The 23522-nt window shown below is 48.4% G+C and overlaps 1 protein-coding gene across 6 annotated transcripts in view; it reads left to right on the forward strand.

The window, feature by feature from the left end:
* The first annotated feature begins 4237 nt into the window (after positions 1-4237).
* The window catches only part of Sctr (secretin receptor), a 63488-nt gene continuing 44203 nt past the window's right edge, over positions 4238-23522 (forward strand). For 2 of the 6 annotated variants that reach the window (XM_039091119.2, XM_039091116.2), the window contains exons 1-3: positions 4238-4589; positions 20832-20949; positions 21149-21193. In XM_039091119.2, the coding sequence (XP_038947047.1) occupies positions 4515-4589; positions 20832-20949; positions 21149-21193 (238 nt within the window). In that variant the 5' untranslated portion in view covers positions 4238-4514. The remainder of the gene's footprint in view (positions 4590-20831; positions 20950-21148; positions 21194-23522) is intronic. The other 4 variants (XM_039091115.2, XM_039091118.2, XM_039091120.2 and 1 more) reach the window with 4 other exon arrangements.

A 23522-nucleotide genomic window follows, 5' to 3' on the forward strand; every position in this document is an offset into this window, starting at 1 on the left:
GGAAAAGATCCAAGAATGTAGTGGTTTTTCAGTCCCCAAAGCTGGATGTCTCAGCTGGACTAGAATCTACGTCAGAATCCTAAAGAAATAGACTCGAATGCCAGTGAAGGAATGGATTTGCCAGCGAGAGTAAGAGCAGCTGGCAAAGAGAAAGCTTTCTTCTTCCCTGTCCTTTATTGGGCTGCCAGCAGAGGTGTGGTCCAGATTAAAGGCAGATCTTCCCATCTTAAAGATCCAGGTTAGAAATGGGTCTTCCTATGTCAAATGATTCAATTAAGAAAAAAAATCACGGGGTTGGGGATTTAGCTCAGTGGTAGAGCGCTTGCCTAGGAAGTGCAAGGCCCTGGGTTCAGTCCCCAACTCCGAAAAAAAGAACCAAAAAAAAAAAAAAAATCACCCTTCACAGATGTACCCAGCTGCTTGGGTTTTCGTTAACTCCAGATGTAGTCATCTTGACAACCAAGATTAGCAAGTTAGGACTTCAGCGATGTCTGCACTAAGCTGACAGCTGTTGGGCCATCCTCTCTCGATGGCTGGTTCTTTCCATTTCAACTGGTTTCAGTCTCAACAAGGCGGTCCCTATGCTCTGGAAGACTGCCTTCTTGCTATTAGTTTGATCAGGATGCCCACATATAGGATGTGTTGGTGCCCCACTCCTCCTGGTCAGAATGAGTCCAGTGCCTGTCTCAGGACCTGTCACTGCTTGCTTGATTGGGGGATGGTGATGTTGCTCCCCTGTTGGTTCACGTGCTAACTCTTAGGCTGTTCTTCCAGAAAGCCTCAATAAGGCTCATGGTCTGAGAGTAGACAAGAAAAGTTATTAAGTAGGCATTAAGTTATAAAAGTAATTAAGAAGGAGAATGGAGTCAAAACAGGCTTGGACCTTATAAAATAAGGACGATCAAATGTGCTTTGCCTTTAAGCCTGAAGACAGGTAGGGCTCAACTAATGTGCAGATCCAATGGTCTTAGCTGTCTCATGCCTTCCTATCTACTGTGTGTGTGTGTGAGTGTGTGTGCATGCGAGTGTGTGTGTGTGTGTGTATGCCACATGTGCATGCCCCAGCACATGTACCACGTAAACATGTGAACACATGTGTGCATATACTTGAAGGCCAGAATTCAGCCTCAGGAATTATTCTTCAGGCACCATGCACCTTGGTTTTTTGTTTATTTGTTTGTCTCTCATTGAGACCTCGGGCTCAACAAAAAAACATGCCCCAGAGGTCACCCATCTCTCCTTCCCCTAGAATCACAGATATATGCCACCAAACTTAATGGCCTTTTATGTGAATGATATGCATTCTGGGGATCAACCTCAGGTCTCCATATTACCTTACAATCACTTGACCAAGGAAAACACCCTCATAGCATCTCTATGTCCTTTGCATAGAACTTGCTTCAGTCTGAAAAATAATTGCCTGCTCTGCTCTCTACGGTTGCTTATGTCTGCTGACCAACAGACTTATTCATTTCATGGTGATGCAGGACTTAAGTAGCATCCTTTGTAGCTCCCGGGAGAGGATGAAGGTGTAGCACTGTAGACTGTCCACATGGGCTGAGGTCAGCAAGGGTGATTTCCACAGGCCTCCGTCTCCCTAATGTAGCACCTGCCTCAGAGCAGGGCTTTGTAAATATCTGTCGAATAATGTTAATTCTCTAGCATATCTTATTCCTTTTGTGGGGAAAGAAAGAGAAACTACATATGACATAATGGAGAAATAATTTTTAAAAAGGGATCATTGGTAAACCCTTTTCACAATGTGAAGAAAACAAGACAATTTTCTAACTCAGTTAGATAGCTGCTGTTACTCGTTGATGCAATTAACTAATTAGGTTAATTGAGGCGGGAAGGCTCCCTGGAACTGTGGGCAGCGCCATCTCATGGGCTGCTGTTCTGGACCAAGTAAAAACGGAGAAAGAGAGCTGAGCCCCAGCGTCTGTCTCTCTGCTTCCTGACTGTGGATACAATGTAACCAGCTGCCCTAGGCTCCTGCTGCAGTGCCTTCCCCACCATGATGGACTGACGATACCCCTAAACTATGAGCCAAACTAAACCCGCTCCCCCTAAACTGCTTTTGTGGAAGTATTTTATCACGGGCACCGATAAAGTAACCATGTTCAGTCAGCATCAAGTCAGACTGAATGCACTTTAACCAGCCCTCTACAAAAGCAGCAGAAGTGTCACTCCTGGATATGCATACTCATCTATACACAGAGGACTGTGTTTAGCCAAACAAAAGAGGAAACACCTCAGCCCATTCCACAAGTACTACGCTACAAGCAGTAACCAAGCCCCTGTGGAGTGCCTGCCTAACATTTACAAAGCCCTGGGGTATCTCACAGCTGTCACATAAAACCAGGTGTGACAGACCACCGTATCTGCAGCCCCAGCACGTGGGGTGTGAAGATAGGACCCGACTTTCAAGGGTATCCCCAGCTACTCACAGGGGATTAAAGGCAAGCCTGGGTTAGAGACACTCTCCCAAAATTTAAGGCCTAGAAAAGACTGAAGAGTGGACTGGGATTCAAAGCTGGCAAGGGGCTTGTTTATATCTCCATGGATTTGTACATGCAGTAAAGAGGCAAAGTATTCTAAAGGATATGCCGAAAGAAAGGAGAAAGGAGGGAAATTTCTTTCCCCTTTGGCACTTGATTTCATTTTCATTGAGATTTTCATTTTCTGAAAATTCGTGTCACTGCCTCAGTGAGGTGCTAAGTGTGTCTGCAGGAGGGCTGGGGAGTTGGCTCAGTCTGTAAAATGCTTGCCACGCCAGCATGAGGACCTTACAAAAAGCCAGGCACAGCGTGCTGTGGGCACTTGCTGTCCCAGCACTGGAGAGGCAGAGAGAAGAGGAGCTTCAAGTTCACTGAGAGACCCTGCCTCAAAAGTTCCGGGAAGAGTGAACGAGGAAAGCGTTCACTACTTATCTTTAATTTCTACACACACCTCCACACAGGCACATAATCAAATGGGAAGTATTGGTGGAACTGACCCCAGAGTCAAGAACAGACTCTCCTCTCCTCAGGATGACCTGTTGGAAGGACATACTGAATATCTAGGGTTCTGATGGTTGGGACTTTGGTTTAGAGATCCCACTTTCCGGTACGTGTGACTGGGTCAACTGTGTTAGAACTAAGAGGCCATTGACATAAAAGAATGGCCCTCTCTTCCCCAGAGAGGGTGACGTTGAACCTGGGAGACTGTACAGTATGATATTTCCCCATAGTGGCCACCACAGTCTCTCCCATTTCCCTGTCACATGGAGAAGTGTGGTTTGCTGGGCTCAGAGTGCTTGCCTAGCATGCAGGAAGCCTTGAGTTTGCTCTCTAGCTCTGCGTGCACTGGGTGAGGTGACGCTGATACGTAGTTACAATCCTATTCAGCAGAGAGAGACAGGACGATCAGAAGTTATCTCTGGCTACATAGAGAGCTGGGGGCCAGGATGGGTTTGAAACTGTTTTAAGGAGAAAAAAAATATCTTCCTACAGTTTGGAATTATAAGTGTCACTCAAAGACCCCTGTGTTGATAAAGACTTTGTCCCTGGGGTGGAGCTAGTGGAGAGTGATGGCTCCTAGGAGGTGAGACCTAGTGAGAGGTTTTAGGTCATAAGGGATGTGGCCTCAGAGGAAACCGTTGGACCCTGGCCTCTTTCTCTTTGTCCGGCGGGCTCGTTAAGCAGGAAGTTTTTCCCCATTATGTACTCCCAAACCGTGATCATGGGGCTGCTTTGCGCCTGCGCCAACGCCAACCAATCATGGACTGAAGCTCCCCAGACTACGAGCCAAACAACCCTTTCGTCTTTATGCATGGATAAGCTGCTTACTTACTGCAGTGCTGAAAGCTAAAGAAAAGAGGGTTTACATCACTTCACGCCGTTCTGTAGGATGGAGTAGACATTCACTTAATTCTGTTTGTTTAAAAGTCAGCCTGGGAAACGAACGGTTGCTGATACTAGATCAGGTGTAGTACATCTGAAATCCCAGAAAATTGAGGCGGGAGGTCTGAGAGTTCAAACTGGGCTATATAGTGAGACCCTGTCTCAATTAAGGACTTAAAAAAAAGTGTTGCCTACCTCGTTATTCTGCTCAAGGCACCTGACTTAGATCCTCCAGAGAGAGTACTTTCTGGATTGGAAGGGAAGGAGGGAGGTTACAGCTGCCTCCAGTAGGGTGTCTGGGGTCCCTCCTCCTGTCTCCACCCTTCCAGCTCTGTGCTGCCCCCCCCGCAACCCCTCCCTGCTATTCCCAGCAGGGTGGAGTCGAGAGCAGCGTCCAGTCCTTATCAATAGGCACTGCAGGTTTGTTAACAGTCTTGCCACCTCCTTCAGGGAGCAGCAGCCTCAAGCCTGGCTGTGGATCTGATCGGACTGGGTAGGTCCAGCCATGGTCTCTCTGGGCTTGGAGGTCGCCCAGGGTCCTGGACCACGTGCAGGTCGCTGAGCTGGACGCAGAACCGGCCACCAAGCTCCTGAAGGGGCCAGAACGCAAAGGGGAGCAACAGTGGGCGGAGCATGCTCAGCACCATGAGACCCCGGCTGTCCCTGCTTCTGCTGAGGCTGTTGCTGCTCACCAAAGCAGCGCACACCGTGAGTACCGCGCCCCCACCCCGCGCCCCCACCCCGCGCCCCCACCCCGCGCCCCCACCCCGCGCCCCCACCCCGCGCCCCCCGGACGTGGACCCCACGGACCAGTCCACCGTCCTCTATCGGGTCCTAGGAGTTATGGGGAGCAGCCGATCTCTCTTCCCTCAACATACTATCGCTCTGTCGGAGCCCCCTTCTTCTCCAAAGGCAAAAACTTCATGGGCTCTGTGTGAGGCTCATTCCCCTCACCTTCGCTCACCCCTTCCCGCCGCCCGCCGCTAAACACACTTCTTTCCAGGAGACAAAATTCTGTAGCCGCCGGGGAAACGACGTGTGCTAGATATTTGCTCTCTAGGATTTTATCCAAACACCCTCGTTTCCTTTTGAGAACCTGGTCTCAAGCACGGAGACTAAGGCTCAGAAAGGGAGCGGGAGAGGCTACTGTCAGAAAAAAGAACCACGTTGTGTTGTTCAGGCTAGGTAGCACTTTTTTTTTTTCACGTGCTCCGGTGTGCAGATGGGAAATTTCAGTTTTCGCATCTGTGATGGGACCATTTCAGCCCTCCCCCGCCTGGAGGGACTGACCTTCTGAAGTCTGCCCCTCCTAGGAGCGGTAGGTTGCAACAAACTCAGGGTAGGAGAGGAAGAAAGTTGGAGGAGTGGGGAGAGAGGCCAGGCGGGTGGTTTGTGTTTCTTTCCCATAGAAACTTCTGGGAACTTTCCCCTGGGATATCTGGATGCGAGACAGCCTGCTTCGAGGCTGGCAGGATGGGAAGAATTGGGAAGAAGGTCAAGGCTGCCGGTTGGACTGCAATATTAACACAGGGAATAGATCCTGACACTACCATCTGGGTCTACAACATTGTTTCCTGTTTCCCGAGGCATTTTCGTGTGGTGCCAGGGCTGCCGGGCCAGGCTCAGTTTACATTTTTGTCTCAAAGGCAATCTCAGGAATGAACAGATGGGGAAACTGAGGCTTTGCTTGGTTCAAGTCTTCACTGCACCTGGGACCCCTGCTGTGTATGTCTGTTCAAGTCCCACGTTTTTTCAGACCATGAAAGGCCTCAGCGGGAGATTTGCTTTTGGTCAGCGTCTGAGGAGCAGGGCTGGGACCAGAGCCCAGATCTTTAGATTCCTCACTTTGGGAGGAGGGGTCTGACCTGCCCGAGGTTTGTTCTGTCCCTTGCGTCCCTTGTTTCTGCATGTCAGGTACATACACATATGCACCGTGGGTATCTCTAGGAAAAGGTTTCATGTGGGCCTCTGGTCACTGTGAGGGTTTATCCAGACCTGTGATCCTATCTCTTGGGGTTTGTGGTAGAAAACGCCTTTAATAAATGAGGGCGGAATGGCCTGCTTTGTTTGGACCATTTCCCAGCTTCTGCAACTTCTCCTCTTGATCCTTTCTTTGACTTTGGGTGCTCACACGTTGGCTCTTGACATCCAGGGACAATAAAGACAATTTCTTCCTTCCTCTTGGTTTTCCCTCAGAGGGACATCATAAGCCTCTTCCAAAGAGACCACTGAAGCTCCTAGCTCCCTTCCTCACCTCTTTCTACAGGGGAGGTGCCAGAGGGTCCTTTGCAAGTAGAAACTGAAAAACTGTGACTGCTGAAGGGGGTTGGGTTTTTTTCTATAAGAAACTGAGCACGCCATCTTCTCTGCTGACTTTCTTCATATATAACATCTGACCTCTCTCCCCCTCCCCCCCACAAACACACAAACACACACACACACACACACACACACACACACACACACACACACTCGTCCCAGCAGACACATGCTGTAGCTTGAGCACTGAGACTTGAGACTTGTCTTGTTCTATTTTGTCCCATAAGAGGAAGCTCGATGGGTGTGTGTGTGTGTGTGTGTGTGTGTGTGTGTGTGTCTGTCTGTCTGTCTGTCTGTCTGTCTCTGTCTGTCTTTGGTGTGTGTGTGTGTGTCTGTCTGTCTGTCTTTGGTGTGTGTGTGTGTGTGTCTGTCTGTCTGTCTTTGGTGTGTGTGTGTGTGTGTGTGTGTGTGTGTGTGTGTGCATGTGGAGGCCGGAGAGCATCTTCTGGCTTTTATTCCTCATGTGCTATCCACCCTGGTTTCTTTTTTTTTTTTTTCTTTTTTTTTTTTATTAACTTGAGTATTTCTTATATACATTTCGAGTGTTATTCCCTTTCCCGGTTTCTGGGCAAACATCCCCCTAATCCCTCCCCCTCCCCTTCTTTATGGGCGTTCCCCTCCCCATCCTCCCCCCCTTGCCGCCCTCCCCCCAACAATCTAGTTCACTAGGGGTTCAGTCTTAGCAGGACCCAGGGCTTCCCCTTCCACTGGTGCTCTTACTAGGATATTCATTGCTACCTATGAGGTCAGAGTCCAGGGTCAGTCCATGTTTAGTCTTTAGGTAGTGGCTTAGTCCCTGGAAGCTCTGGTTGCTTGGCATTGTTGTACCTATGGGGTCTCGAGCCCCTTCAAGCTCTTCCAGTTCTTTCTCTGATTCCTTCAATGGGGCAGGCTCTGAATTCCACCCTGGTTTCTTAAAGCCAGGTCTCTCCCTGGCCTGGGACTCACCAAGTAAGGTCTGTAAGCCCCAGGAATTCTCCTGTCTCCATTTCCCTAGCTCTGGCTATTATGCCTGGTTTTAACGTAAACGTCACAAATTAGAATCACCAGGCATGTACAGGCTACACAGACCTACATGCAGGCAAAATACCCATATATGTAAAATTCTTTTTAAAATTAATATGCCCTTTATACTAGCTCTATTGTTTGTATTAGAATATTATTAATATATTTTGATCACATTCATTCCTCACTTATTCCCCTAACTCTCCTGGATTCATCCTAACCCCTCCCCAGTTCATCCTCTCTCTCTCTCTCTCTCTCTCTCTCTCTCTCTCTCTCTCTCTCTCTCTCTCCAATAACCCACTGAGTGCTATTAGTGTTGCCCATATAATCATGGGTGTGGGGCAATCCACTGAAGCATGGGGAACCCACCAGGGTCTGCATCCCTGGAGAAAACTGACCCTCATCCCCACATCAGTGATTAACTGACCCTCATCCCCACATAAGTGATTAACTGACCCTCATCCCCACATCAGTGATTAACTGACCCTCATCTCCACATCAGTGGTTAACTGACCCTCATCCCCACATCAGTGGTTAACTGACCCTCATCCCCACATCAGTGGTTAACTGACCCTCATCCCCACATCAGTGGTTAACTGACCCTCATCCCCACATCAGTGGTTAACTGACCCTCATCCCCACATCAGTGGTTAACTGACCCTCATCCCCACATCAGTGGTTAACTGACCCTCATCCCCACATCAGTGGTTAACTGACCCTCATCCCCACATCAGTGGTTAACTGACCCTCATCCCCACATCAGTGGTTAACTGAACCTCATCGCCACATCAGTGATTAGCTGCCTGTAGCGCCCCAGTAGAGGCAGGGTCTCACCGTCCCTCCCCCTCCCTGTGGGTAGGCTGCTGGCTTGATTTGCTCAGGCAACCATGTCTGCAGTGACTTCCTGTGTGTGCTTGCCCCGGCATGTCAGGAAAACACTGCCTTAAGGCAATCCTCTGTACCTCCCGGCTCTTGTAATCTTTCTGACCCACGTTTCAAGCAGGGTCTCTTAACTTTGACACAATTTTTTCGAGACAGGTCTCATGTAGCCCAGGATAGCCTCCAGTTCCCTAGGTAACTAAGGATGGTCTTGAATTTCCGATCCCACCGCCTCTACCTACTTGGTACAGGCGTGTGCCACCATGCCAAGTTCATGCTGGGGGTGGGGGAACTCGGGGTTTCATGCACACTAGTCCATGAACCAGCTGAACCACATCCCCAGGCCAACCTGACACTTTTGACATGTGGACAAGATATAGCAGTTCTGTGCGTTATATGAGCCTGAGAGGCATCTCTGATCTCCCTAGATGAGGGACCGGGAGTATATCTGCAAGGCCGTGACAACAGAAAATATCATCAGACATTGTCAAATGTTCTATGAAAACAAGGAGGGGCATTGCCCCTGTGTGACAACTACTGCCCTAAGGTCTGTCATGTGTCTGAGAGGTACATCAACAGGACTAAAAATAGGGGCTGCTGATTGGATTTGAGGCACTATGATGACAACGACTGAGTCATGGTGGGAACAGGCTATTAGAATTTGGATCTTGTGTGTGTGTAGAAATGCGTGTGGAGGTCAGAGGTCAACCTTGAGCATCATTCCTCAGGTCTCTGTCTGGTTTGGGACTCTGTCCATGTTGGTTTTTTGAGACAGGGTCTCTCACTGGGGTTTGGAACTCACTGGTTTGGCTGGGCTGAGTTGTCCGAAAGCCTTAAGGACTCGCCGGTCTCTACTTCCCGCTAGTGACATTTTAAGTATGTGTTACCATGCCTGGCTTTGTTATGTGGGGTCTTGGAACTGAACTCAGGTCGTTGGTCTTGGAATGCAGCCACTTTACCCACTGAGCCATCTCCCCAGCCCTATAGTTTAAATCTTGAATTCCTCTCCTGTGTTGAAGACTTGATGCCCAGTCCTTAGGACAGTCCAGAGATAACCAGACCGGGGAGGGAGAGTCTAATGGGAGCAAGTTAGGGGATATTATGACCCTGGCCTTTCCTCTACCTCTCTCTGCTTCCTGGCTACCCTGAATGCTCAAGTGCTCTCAGTATGACAGGCTCTGCTGCCACAAGCTCAAATGACACCCTAGGTCAGATACGTCCTCCCTCCTAGGCTGACTTTCTCTGTCACCTCATCAGAGCAGTGGGAAGCTAACGGACACTTAAGCACACCTAATAAGAACCCATTTCCAAACTGGAGAGAAGACCGTAGAGAATGTGTCGTCTTCGCTGCCGGCTTTGGCGTCTTCTCCTTGTCCCTGCTCTGAAGCAGAGACTCTCCCGCACTGTAGCAGTGTATCCCTGCTGGTCTGAGTGGTTAGCATTCTGCCACTGTGGCAGCCCCTTCCAGTGTCTCCTCACGGGGGCCCCAGTCTCCTTGCAGAGTTAAAGACGCCGACCTTCTCCAGGCTCCGGGGTACCCAGGCAAACCCACAACACTCAGATCCTCTCTACTTGTGCTTGCTTACAATAAATATCAGGCGGCTCAGCACTGACTGGACTTAAGAAAGTGAGACTGTCCAGGCGCCGCTGGCTTCAACAGACCACTCTGACAGATGAACTGTAGTGGGGAGAGGTATACCCAGAATTGTGCCTGCAGTCCAGCCCATCCTGTCCCTTATAGGAACATGAGTCTGTTAGGATTGGAACCGGGCCCCGTAACCTCAGTTAACCCCAGGACTCTATCTGGAACTTTCCCCGTTGCTCCCTTCACCCACGGCTCTCACATGACCTGTCTATTTGAATCCCTGCCCTCCTGATTCACAATCTCATTTCCAGCTGATGGATTTGCCTGTTGTTTCCTGAGAGTCAAGACTACCTGGACTGGCTTCCTCTGAGCAGCTAGCTTCTGATAGATGTGTCTCCTGCGAGCCCTCTGCTTCTTTCCTTCCTATTCATCTTGGTCAGTCAGACTGTCCTAAGAAAACCGTACACCGGGGCTGAGGGCGCGGCTCTGTTGGCAAACTGCGTGCCTAGTGAGCACAAGGACCTAAGTTTGACTCCCATGTTTAAAAAGGTCAGATATGATGGTTTGTGTGTATATCTCAGCTCTGGAAAGGTGGAGACCAGCAGATCTTTGGTGCTTCCTGGTCAGTCAGCCTAGTCTAGTTGTTAAGTTCCAGGTCAGTGAAAGACTCTGCTTCAAAACAAACTAACAAAAAAAACCAAAACCAAAACAAAACAAAAAACCAAAAACCAAGGCAGCAAGTGATAATAATAATGCATCAGGTTGACCTCTGGTACACCTGTGTGTGTGAACACACACAGACACACACACACTCACAGACACACACACACACCACACAGATACACACACACACCATACACACACATACACACACACTCACACATACACATACACACACATACTCACACACCATACACATACACACACATACACACACACACTCACACATACACATACATACACATACTCACACACCATACACACACACACCATACACACACATACACACACACTCACACATACACACACACATACTCACACACCATACACACACACACCATACACACACATACACACACACTCACACATACACATACACACACGTACTCACACACCATACACACACATACACATACACACACCCACACCACAGACACACACACTCACATACACAGACACACACACTCACACACACAGACACACACACTCACACACACACTCACACATACACATACTCACACACAGACACACACACCACAGACACAGACACACACACTCACACACACACACTCACACATACACATACTCACACACAGACACACACACACTCACACACAGACACACACACCACAGACACACACACTCACACATACACATATACACACACTCACACACACACACATACACACATACCACAGACACACACACACACATACACACACACACACACCACAGCTGACCAGCATACACATTATCACTTCCTGGCTTCTAGGTAGCTACTCTGTTCTCATGTGGCCTATCTGGGGAGCACGCTGGGTGGATATTGTCTCCTCTATGAGAATATAGATCGTTTAGGGTCCAGCCTCCACCCATCTTACACACATTCATTATATTCTGAAAGGTTCTGTCTTCAAAGATATCCACACTGTTGTGAGGGCTTCGGTGTATGAATTGGGGTGACATAGACTTTCAGTCTATGGCACTATCTGAGCAGGAGCTCAGCCCCCTTGTCATGCCCAGTCCCTAAACCTATCTGTGTTGCTCAGCTTTTGTCATTGAAACAAACACATGGGGTGACCAACTTAGGAAGACAAAGGTCAATTTTGGCTCACAGTTTTGGAGATTCAGTTCATGATGAATTAGCCTATTGTTCATGGTGTACGTTCATAGTGGAACAAAACTTCATGCTTCATAACCAGAAAACAAAATACAGGCGGGAAGGGACTGTAGGTACACAGTCCCCTTCAAAGGCGCCCCGTGTGATGGTTGGTTCGGAACCATCTGGGAAGGAGTATCACTGAAGGGTTTCTAGATTGGCTTGTCCGCTGGGCATATCTCTGGGGTATTACTCAGATCAGATTAATTTAGGTGGAACGTCATCGAGGTTGCTGTTCTCTGGGTAGAATAGAAGTAGAGAGAGGAGCAGAGTGTTAGCGTGCGAGCATTTGTTGGGACTGTGGATATGATGGGACCAGCTGGCTCACACTCCTGCTGCCATGATGGATGATGGATCACAGAGCTGCGAAGGATCATGGAACTGTGCGGTAGAAAACCCCTCCCTCTGTCCCTCTGCTCTCGTCAGAGTATTTTTTACAGCAACAGACACAAAAGTAAGATGTGCCCTGTCTTTACTAGTTCCTGCCTTCTAAAAGTTCTACAACCTTCCAAATAACACTAAATTAGGTACTCAGCTCTAATACACTGGGGACCATACTAGATCCAAACTATACCGCTGACCCATACCTCAGGAGCTTCCTTCCCCAGGAGACCCCATCTTGCATGACCACCCACTGATGTCTCTCCCAGACCCGCTTCTCTGTGTCTGATTTCTTCAGATTCCATTAGGAAGTGGGGGTCACACTGAATGTTTCCCTCTTGCCCCTTCAGGGCTGGTAAAATAGCTCTCCTAACACCTCCTTCCACAGTCGCAGCTCTGCCCCCTGGTGGCCAGCTTCTTGGAAGCTGTTTCTGGGCTCGTAGCCCTCACTTTTTCTTGCTGAAGCTGGGCTCCTGCTCAGCATCCACAGAATCAGGCTTATCAGTGGCTTCCGGTAGACACATTTGCTAGACATTTTTGGGAAAAAAATCTTTAAAAATTGTGGTGTGCTTCGAGTGCAAGATGAGACAGCTTAGTAGTAAATGCTTGCCTGGCTACCAGGAGAACCTGAGTTCCATCCTCACTCAGGTCAAAGTATCAAGAGTGGTGGTTACCAGTAATCACAGGGCTAGGGAGACTGAGACAGGAGAGTCCCTGTGACTTGCTGGCCTGACAGTCCAGCCTAACCAGTGAGTTCCAGGCCAATGACAGACCTTGTATCAAAGGAGGAAGACAGTATTCCTGAGCATGACATCCAAGGTAGTCCCCAGCTTTGACCCATGCACACATACACACGCTTATACGATTAGAAATCTCACGCGCTTAAGAGGACGAGATGTTTTGATGTGCATGGTGAAATGATTGCCACAGTCAAGCAAATTAACATTTTAGAGCTCCATCCCTGCGCGTGCGTGCGTGTGAGTGTGTGTGTGTGTGTGTGTGTGTGTGTGTGTGTGAAGAACCCTTGAAATCCACTCTCTAAGTATCTCTCCCTTTCCTTCATCTCCCAGCTCCATGTAATCACCACTTTATACTGTTTTAGTCCATTTGTCTTTTCGGAATCTGTGTGCATGTGCCTACATATGTGTATGCGTGTACAGATGCATGTGCTGTCTACTTTGTTTTTGTGTGACGTCTCTCCTTTGGCCTTGTAACTGCTGACACATGCAGGCTGGGGGGCCAGAGAGACCCCAGCTTTTGGACATGGATTCTACCAATCAAACTCAGGTCCTCATTGCTGGTGCGTCAACTGAGCATCTTTCCAGCTCAGAGGTTTAGTACAGTTTCAGAGGATGGAGAATCCAATACTGGGGAGCTGCCTCTAACTCAGTTCTTCATGCTATGTCACCATAGAAGGAGAAGGGCAAGAGACAGTGTGTGTGTGTGTGTGTGTGTGTGTGTGTGTGTGTGTGTGTGTGCATGAGTCTTCATGTGTGTATATGTTGCGTGTGTGTGTGTGTGTGTGTGTGTGTGTGTGTGTGTGTGTGTTGGAAATTGATCTGAGTTTTCAGCAGGAGAACCTGGTGGCACGTTCAAGTCACAGCAGCACATCATCTGAGAAATAGAAAGGACACAGTAATAGAGACATGAGGTCAGGAAGAATGCATTCCTCTGACTTAAGGAGAGGGGCCAAGCAGTGCAGCTCCCTGCAGGCTTGTGGAGCTGGGGGCTCTGTCCTGGCTCTGCCTGTGTCCCTGCCTCCCATTTGCCTCTGTGTGGTTCCTCACGCTGCATCCTCTCAGCTTCACAGGATCCTTCTGCCCATGGTCACTATTCTCTTACTTTGCTAATGTCACCAAGTGACCTTCTGCAGCAGCCCTGTGTCTGTCCATCCATCCACCCATTCATCCATCCATCTATCTATCCACCCGCCCACTCACCCATCCACCCTCTCACCCGTCTACCAACTCACCCATCCCATCTACCCACCCATCCATCCGTCCATCCCTCCATCCATCCATCCCTCCATCCACCCACCCACTTCGCCTCTGTACTTAAATCTTTCTACTCAAACTTTGGTTCCCCACCCAGAGACCCTCACTGTTGACTCCTCTTCGTATGGATATACTATTGTCACCTCAGCACTTGGGTTAAGCACTGCCCTTTCCTGCAGTCTCCATACCCATTCCTGGGCCCCACCTTCACCTCCTCCCTCTAAGCCCTTATCACCACACCCCCCTGGCTGCTGACCTCTCTGTACCCACTGAAGACCATGGTCTCCAAGAGTGGAAGTCATATCCCATGCCCCTGTGTCATGTAAGCAGACTGCTGGGTTATAGACATGCCGATCAATGTTTGACGGTGACGTTTGGTACCCTGGCCTGGTCAGATGACATGTATGTAGTGCACATGTTTCTGTGTGTGCATATGTGTGTGAAAGCACATTCTGTATGTGCATGTAGAGGCCTGGGGTCGAGGCTAGGTGTTTCCCTCAATCACTCTTCCACTTTTTTCTTTAAAAAGTGTTTATTTATTTTTATTTATGTGTATCATTCATTTTCTACATGGAAGCATGAGCCTGTGAGTGCAGTTTCCTGAGGAGGCCAGAAGAGGGCGCTGGAGTTACAAGGGTTTGCTAGCCACCCAACATGGGTCGTAGGAAACGGACTTGGGTCCTTTGCAAGAGCAGCAAGTGCTTCTAACTGCTAAGCCACCTCTCCAGCCCCACTGGGTTATTATTCTAGGGAGTCTCTCACTGAGCCCAGAGCTTGACAGTTATGCTAATTTACCTAGACAGCTTGCCCCAGGGAACCTTTGTCTCTGCTCTGTGGGCCCGGCCACCAAGCCTACCAGGCATTTGCTTGGTTTTTAGTGGATGCAGAACAAACTCTTTACTTTCCTAGTCATCTCCACAGCCCTCTTCTTTTAAGATAGGGATCTGGGGCTTGCAGATTTGGCTAAATTGATAGACAAGCAAGACTCAGGCATTCTCCTTAATTTTCTTGTCTCCACCGCATCAGCCTTGGGATTACAACAGCAAGGTCCCATGCCCCATTCTTTCCTGGGCATCCAAATCCAGGCCCTCATACTTATCCAACATTTCACCAGCCAAGCCCTCTTATACGCCTCCAAGAATTGAACAGATTTTTTAATTCTGTCATAATTTTCTCTTTTCAGACTGCAGAGTCCAAAATTAAACTAACAATAGCTAATGGAATGCAACATCTTTCTTCTGTTGACATCTGCCTCACTATCCCTACCTTCAGACTGGGGTGAACTCTTCCATTGCTTTCCTAAGGACAGACCATGGCTGCCTATAGCTTCCAGTCCATCTGCTTGGTGGAAGGGTAGGCTGGCATGATGCCCCATGGCAGGGCCAAGAATCCAAGAGCATACAGGTTGTCCCAAACTCGTGATTTCTTTTTCTCCTTTGGCCTCATCAGTGAGCTGGACACAAAGTGCAACAGACACAGCCACAGGGCTGCCCCTGGGAGGAGTTCCGATGCTGTTGGTTGTGTAAAGGGAGGTGGCTCTGGGGGTTAAAGTGTTTGCTATTCTTGCAGAGGACATAGGTTCAGTTCCCAGCATCCACAGGGTGATTTACAACTACCAATAATTGTAGTTGCAGAGGATCAGAGCCCTCTTCCCTCCCCCAGGGACACTGCATGCTCATAATTTCATACAGGTATACACATAAAATTAAAAACAAACACATCTTTTTTTCTTCCATTTTTATTAAATTGGGTATTTCTTATTTACATTTCAAATGTTATTCTCTTTCCCGGTTTCCTGTCCATAAGCCCCCATCCCCTCCCCCTCCCCATATAAGTGTTCCCCCATACATCCCCTTTACTGCCCCCCATATTCCCCTGCACTGGGGGTCCAACCTGGGCAGGACCAAGGGCTTCCCCTTCTACTGGTGCCCCAACAAGGCTATTCTCTGCTACATATGCAGTTGGAGCCCAGGGTCAGTCCATGCATAGTCTTTGGGTAGTGGCTTAGTCCCTGGAAGCTCTGGTTGCTTGGCATTGTTGTTCATATGGGGTCTCGAGCCCCTTCAAGCTCTTCCAGTTCTTTCTCTGATTCCTTCAACGGGGGTCCTGTTCTCAGTTCAGTGGTTTGCTGCTGGCATTCGCTTCTGTATTTGACATGTTCTGGCTGTGTCTCTCAGGAGAGATCTATATCCGGTTCCTGTCGGCCTGCACTTCTTAGCTTCATCAATCTTACCTAGTTTTGGTGGCTGTATATGTATGGGCCTCATGTGGGGCAGGCTCTGAATAGCAGTTCCTTCAGTCTTTGCTCTAATCTTTGCCTCCCTATACCCTCCTATGGGTATTTTTGTTCCCCTTTTAAAGAAGAAGTGAAATATCCGCATTTTCGTCATCCTTCTTGAGTTTCATGTGTTCTGTGCATCTAGGGTAATTTGAGCATTTGGGCTAATATCCACTGATCAATGAATGCATACCATGTGTGTTTCTCTGTGATTGGGTTAACTCACTCAAGGTGATATTTTCTAGTTTCATCCATTTGCCTATGAATTTCATAAAGTCATTGTTTTTGATAGCTGTGTAGTACTCCATTGTGTAGATGTACCACATTTTCTGTATCCATTCCTCTGTTGAAGGGCATCTGGTTTCTTTCCAGCTTCTGTATTATAAATAAGGCTGCTATGAACATAGTGGAGCACGTGTCTTTGTTATATGTTGGGGCATCTTTTGAGTATATGCCCAAGAGAGGTATAGCTGGTCCTCAGGCAGTTCAATGTCCAATTTTCTGAGGAACCTCCAGACTAATTTCCAGAATGGTTGTACCAATCTGCAATCCCACCAACAATGGAGGAGTATTCCTCTTTCTCCACATCCTCGCCAGCATTTGCTGTCACCTGAGTTTTTGACCTTAGCCATTCTGACTGGTGTGAGGTGGAGTCTCAGGATTGTTTTGATTACAAACACATCTTTTAAAAAAAAGAAAATTAGCACAGGCTATATCCTGGCAATACCAAAATTGAGTTAAAATATATAAGATTAAAAAATAAAGAAGCAGGGCTGAGGATATGGCTCAATTGGTATAAGACTTGCCCAGCATTCACAAGGCCCTGGGTTCAAGCCCCAGAAGGCGTTGCCTGTAATCCCAGCACTGGGTGTATGGTTGGAGAGAGATGGAGGCAGGAGAATTAGAAGTTTAAAGTTATCCTTGGCTACACAGGGAGTTTAAGGCTGGCCTGGCATATCTGAGACCTTGTCTCACAAGAGAACAGAAAGAACAAAGGAGTTATCACAGGTAATATTCAGGAACTCTTTCATGGAAATGGTAGAAAAAAAAAAGTTCAGAAAGCTGAAAGGCTAGGGGGCCAATTCAGATGGCTACTGTTTGACTAGATGGAATTCTAGAAAGCCTTGGGGGAGGAGGAAAGGGAAGGTTAGCCACAGGTACACAGAAACTAATTAGATGAAAAAGCACATTGATTATTGACCTCAGGGAAAACACAATGCCCAAGGACACATAATCCTCTTACGGGACTCGCCTCAACAGCTAACAATATGTCATTGTCAAAAGAAGCCATTATAAACATGGAACGTTGCTTTCACTGAAAGGGATATGAACGGAGTGTGTGGAATCCGGGAGTGAGAAATATTTCCAGGGAGAATTTAAAACATCTAAATCTTTAATGGCCTTAATAGGAATCTTGAGATGTTCCAACAATCTAAGAAATAGGTTTTAAGAATGTGTGGGGGGGGTGCTAGAGAGATGGGGTTAAGAGTGAGTACTGCTTCTGCACGGTTCGGTTCTCAGAAACTGGGCAGCACCATAACTGCCCCAACCTCCAGCCCCAGGGCCCTGGCGCCCTCTTTTGGCCTCTGTGGGTTCTTGCATGTATGCACATTCCCATACATAGATATACACATAATCTAAAAATTTATAGATTTATACATTTTAAAATGAGTTCAGTCCCCAGAATACACACAAAAATGAAAGATCCGGGCACAGGGGCATGCATCTGTGATTCCAGAAGGTAAGAGGCAGGGATGGGTAAATCATAGAGGTCTTACTTGTCAGCCACCCCAGCCTTCTCCAGGCCAGGGAGAGACCTTGTCTCAAAACAAAACAACCAAGACAGACAGTGTCTGAGGCTTCATGTATAGAAGGCTGTCCTCAGGTCTCCACCCACAGATGCACACAGGCGCACATGCATGAATGTGCACATGAGGGAGAAGGAAGGGGGGAGAACTGTCGTTTTAAAACATGCAAATTAAAAATACGGAGATAAAAATGAAAGTGAGCAGAAATGGGTTGCCGAGGGAGAAGCAGGCAGACAGTAGGAAGGGAGCATGGCCAGTTTCGTTTTAACCTTTCAGGTCCTGGTACAAGAGAAATGAAGAAGAACATGTATGCTCCTGTGAATTTCATGCAAAACTGTGTGCGTGTACATGTGTGTTCATGTCTGTGTACATGTGTGCATGTGTGTTAGCAACCATATGCGTGTGTGCATGTATATATGTGGAGGGCAGAGGACATCTTGGCTGTTCCTTGGGCACTGCCCACCTTGTTCTTGGTTTGTTTTGACTCTCAGTGACCTGGAGCCTTCCTGTGAGCCTCAGACACCCTTCCTTCCCCAGTGGGAACGACAAGTGCCCTTTTCCATGTCTGCTTTTTAAAAACTATTTTAATTTATCCTTTGAGAATTCCATCCACGCATAAAATATATTACGATCATGATGCCTGGCTCATTTTTCTTTTTAATGTGGATTTTGGGGGATGGAATGCAGGTCCTCTGCTTGCAAGGCAAGTACTGAGCCATGCACCCAGCTCGACGAAGTCAATAAGTATACCAAACACATGTGTGAGTGTCCCTGCACACACTAGTAACAGGCTGTCTGTTGCTGTGAGAAAACACCATGAACAAAAGCAACAGGAGGAGAAAGGGGTTTATTCCACCTTACAATTTGTAATCCATCATTGGAAGGAGTTGTTGGAACAGGAACTGAAGACAGGAACTGAAGACAGGAACTAAAGACAGGAACTGAAGCAGGGAACATGGCACTCCCTGCTCCCTGTGGTTTACTTATCCTGCTTTCTCGTACCACACAGGATCATTTGTCTAGGGGTGGCACCACCCACAAGGGGCTGGACACTTCAGCGTCAATCACTATTAAGAAAATGTACTGCTGGCTTACTTATAGCACAGTCTTATGGAGGCACCTTTTCAGTGGTGATTCTCTCTTCTCACATAACTGTAGTTTGTGTCACATTCACAAACAAACAAACAAAAAATAACTGGGACACCAGCTGAATCAGTTAGCTCCAGGTTCATGGGACTCTGTCTCAAAAACGGGCATGTGCAACTGCACACACATGTACACACATATGTGTGCACACACAGACATACACATGCACACACACACGCACACGCAACACACACACACACACACACACACACACACAGAACAAGAATAAACTAGAACAATAAACAGAGAAGCAACAGGGTTGGAGAGGAAACGAGGAAGCCATAGTTCAGTGCTTCCTAACAGATTAAATGCATTGCCGAAATCTCCGGCAAGTCTGCTCTGGACTCACAGATGACCCGTGATCCCTGTGACTTTGCAGCAGTGAGAGGGTGACAGGTATTCAGCATTGCTGGGCCAAGCCTTTTGCATTTGAATCCTTTCTCCGGCTAGAGATACCCGGACTTCTCATTTCTGATGAAGTTGGGTGCTGGCAGTCGGCCACAAGATGCAGTCTCTTGTGCTGCATAGCAGCGTGATGCTCACATGGGTGCATTAGAGGTTTTCGTTTGCTTTTTTTAAAGGCAAGATCTTCTCTAGACCTTGATCCTCTGCCCTCTTCTCCCATGTGCTAGGATGGACCACCTTACCTGGTTCGTAGAGAGCTGGGAACCGAATCCAGGACTTTATTCAGGCCCCATGCTTCCAAAGGAGCCATATCTTCATGCCTTAAGTACATTTATTTCAAGCTCCAGGTCAGTTTCATTAAAGTTCAAGGGGAAAGTTTCAGGGCAGGTAAGCTGTAAATGTCAGCTGCTGCTTGGAGGAGAGTGGAGAAGAGAAGGAAAGCATGGCTGTGTCGTTCAAGTTAAGCTGTCGTGCCACGAGCCTGGCACACAGCAGTGCTGCAGCCACATGGCGAGGAGGAGACCATTACAAAAGAATGAAGAACCCAGAGGATTGGGGAAAACATGCTTAGAACCAACGGACAGAGAAGGAAAGGCAAAGTTAAGCTTTTCAGAATAATTCAGAGATGTGGGCAGTCTTACAAAAACCACTCTGTAGCCGACCCTGTAGAATTCTGGGAAGGAGACAAGCTAGGTCACTCCAGGGTCTTAGCTCCAGTTTTGACTTGGTAACATCCAATGAGAGCAGGCTGGGTGAGGACATCTCTATGCATTGATTTAGACCATTGGATTCCTTTCTCAACACCATATACCTTTTATTCACCAAGTCTGTGTATGTTTGCTACACTTGCACTTACGTAATTTTTCTAAAAATTGATTCTGGAATGTTCCCCAAATCCCATGTGTCAAAGAGTTACCCAAGCTTGGTGCTGTTGGGACCAATTGGGAGGTCATTGTAAGTGTTACCTTTGGAAAGGTGAGTAGGGCTAAGATGCTCCTCTTCCTCTTTTTCTCTCACTCCTGGCCAGGGGTTGGTATCCATGGAGACCATTTGATCCTAACCTAGAAGTAGCAAAGGTCTCATCCTTAGAGAGTAGGGTTATGAGGCGGTCAGGTGCAGATCCTCGCTGCAACGCTGAAGCTAATGTTGGAGACCCGTGTGGGAGTTGGTATCCCCACCCTCTCCGTCATCATCTGCCTGCCTTCCGGTTCTTGTTTGAAGAAGGCAGGATCCACCAGCAGCACTGACGAGAATCTTCGGTGTTCCACTTGCAGGTTGGAGTTCCGCCCCGACTGTGTGACGTGCGGCGTGTGCTGCTTGAGGAACGGGCCCACTGCCTACAGCAACTCTCCAAAGAGAAGAAAGGAGCACTGGGCCCGGAGACAGCATCAGGTAGGAGGCCTCCCTCAGCCCAGTACCCTCTGCAGGTTGAGGAAACTGTCCAGTCATCAGGGTGGGAAACCTGTCCTCAGGACCAGGTGGCTGTCCGGGGTGGGTCCAATTTTGTGCGCCCAATCAGCTGTCGGATCCGGTCCATGGTGTTCATGGACTCAGAAGGCAGCATCTTCATGTCTCCTTTCTCTGGGAACAGCTAGCGTATTCTCACCATTTGCTTCTTCACACGCAGTTTATCAAGGTGAGTTTGTCGTTCATTTATAAATCTTTGAGTGCGTGCATCTGTATGGTGTGTGTATGATATATATATATATATATATATATATATATATGTCTTTGTGTGTCTGTGTGCGTGTGTGTGTGTGTGTGTGCACGCGCGCACACGTGCATGCGCATGTAGGGAGTATGTGTGAAGTCAGAGGACAACTGCTCCTTGCCTCTCACCTTCTTTGAGACAAGATTTCAACACTGATGGCTATGCCAGGCTGGCTGACCTGAGGGCGCCTGCGCACTTTCTGTGCCTTTCTCCCGCAGGCATGCTGGGATTGCAGATTGCAGTACACCTAGCTTTATGTAGGTTCTAGGGCTCTGAACTCAAGTCCTCCTGCTTGTAGAGCAAGCACTTGACCCATCAAATCACCTCCCTAGTGCAAAGTGAAGTTTTGCTGGGAAGTGTTTCACACCATCCCTGGTCCCTCATCCACACTCTTGGCCCATTGTGATGAGCAAGGTGGGAGGGGCAGTGTGGCACCAAGATGGCTGAGGTAGGGGGAAGGAGCTCCTGTGGACAGAACTGACTGCCTGGTTGAGGGTTGTTCTTAGAACCAGGCAGGTGTCAAATGCTCTGAGCCTGATGCAAGGCCTCGGAGGGGTTGAGGTGTTTTCCTCACCACCCTGCCACCTCAGTGGGTTTCCAATAAACTCAATTCTCAATCCCTCGCAAGGTTGGCTCCTGTGCTCAGGAGCAGTCAGGGGACTCTCTGCTGGGGGCCTGGGGTTAATGGTTAAGCTGTTGCTTCTCTCAGGTAGAGGTTAATGTTTGAAAGCTAGACAAATTACAGGAAATGCCACTCACGGAGAGTCACCAGGCCTGAAATACCTACCACGTATAAAACACTGACTCTTCAGCTCTTTTGAGTTAGGGGGCCCAGTCCGTTCTGTGGGAATGTCTCGGGGTCATGACCCTAGCTGCCACTCTACCAGGATATTTATTACTGGGTTTGTAGAAGCCCCGTCCTCTCAGAGGGGGCCGGGGGAAGTTTCTGGCTCTCCTTATAAAAAAAAATGTTCCAGAAGGAGAGGATGTGGCCAGATATTTGTAGGTTCTGTGGTCATAACAGGCCTGGGCATCCACCCAGATTTGTCACATAGGGCCTGTGTGACCTCCAGCAAGACCTTGGTGTTCTGCCTTCTCTGTCAAGTGGAGCACGTCCATGCTCTCTTCTTGTCTGTCCAGCTGGTTGGTCTCCCCCGAGCATGAGTGGGAAGGCACAGAAGGTTTTTACCTTTGTGCTTTTCTGTTGACATGAACCTCACATTAAATCAACCTCTGGGAGGTTTACAATGCCCTGGCATTGGTCATACTATGCAACCACTCATAGTGAGTCTAAAATGCTCCTATCAGGCAAGGAAGAACCATGAGCTGACTCCCCGGGACCTCCACCAGCAGGTTCAGGGTCCCAGAGCAGGGGTGTTCCAACTCCTCTGTCACACACTCCAGAAATAGTCCCTGTTATCATCAGGCCATCTGTGCCGATTTATAAATAAGCCCTGAGGGTAGCCCCATGCACTCACACAGGAAAGAGTAAAAGTTGACAGAGGGCTGGCTCTCTGTGAGCCAAGCACCCTGGCTGGCTGGGGCCCTGAAGGTCTCTAAGGCCCCGTTCTGCCTTCCAGCTCAGTCTTCCGCCATTTCCTGGCCCTACTTCACCATAAGCCTGCATCTGGGGCTATCTCTAGGCAAGACACAGGCACGCATTGGGTTGTTCCAGACTCAGAGGCTAGAGGAGCCTATACCCTCCACTGGGTGGCAACAGATCATTCTCTCTTAGCTGTGGCTTTTATTTTGACTCTGTTCTCCTGACACTTAAGCCTTGGCACTTCTATCCATCTATCTGTCCATCTCTCCACCCACCCACCCACCCATCCATCTGCTTGTGTGCTTGTTTATTATTTTCATATCCCCTCCCTCCTCTCCTCCAAATCCCCCCTCCTCCGTCCCCTCTACCCTCTCCCCATCCACTCCTCATTCCTTTCTCTTTAGAAAGGGGCAGGCCTCCCATGGATGTCAACCAAACATGGCATATCCAGTTGTAGTAAGACTAGGTACCATCCCTTGTAGTAACGCTGGACAAGGCAACCCAGTATGAGGAAAAGGGTCCCAGTCAGGCAGCAGAGTCAGAGACAGCCCCTGCCCCCACTGTTAGGAGTCCCACAAGATAAAGCTACACAACATACGTAGCATATGTGCAGAGAGGGTCTAGGTCAGACCCATGCAAGCTCCCTGTTGGTGTTTAAGTCTCAGGTTAGTTGATTCTGGGTTTTGTTGTGTGGTGTCCTTGATCCCGTGG

This window comes from Rattus norvegicus, chromosome 13, assembly GCF_036323735.1.
Source record: "Rattus norvegicus strain BN/NHsdMcwi chromosome 13, GRCr8, whole genome shotgun sequence".
Lineage (NCBI taxonomy): Eukaryota > Metazoa > Chordata > Mammalia > Rodentia > Muridae > Rattus > Rattus norvegicus.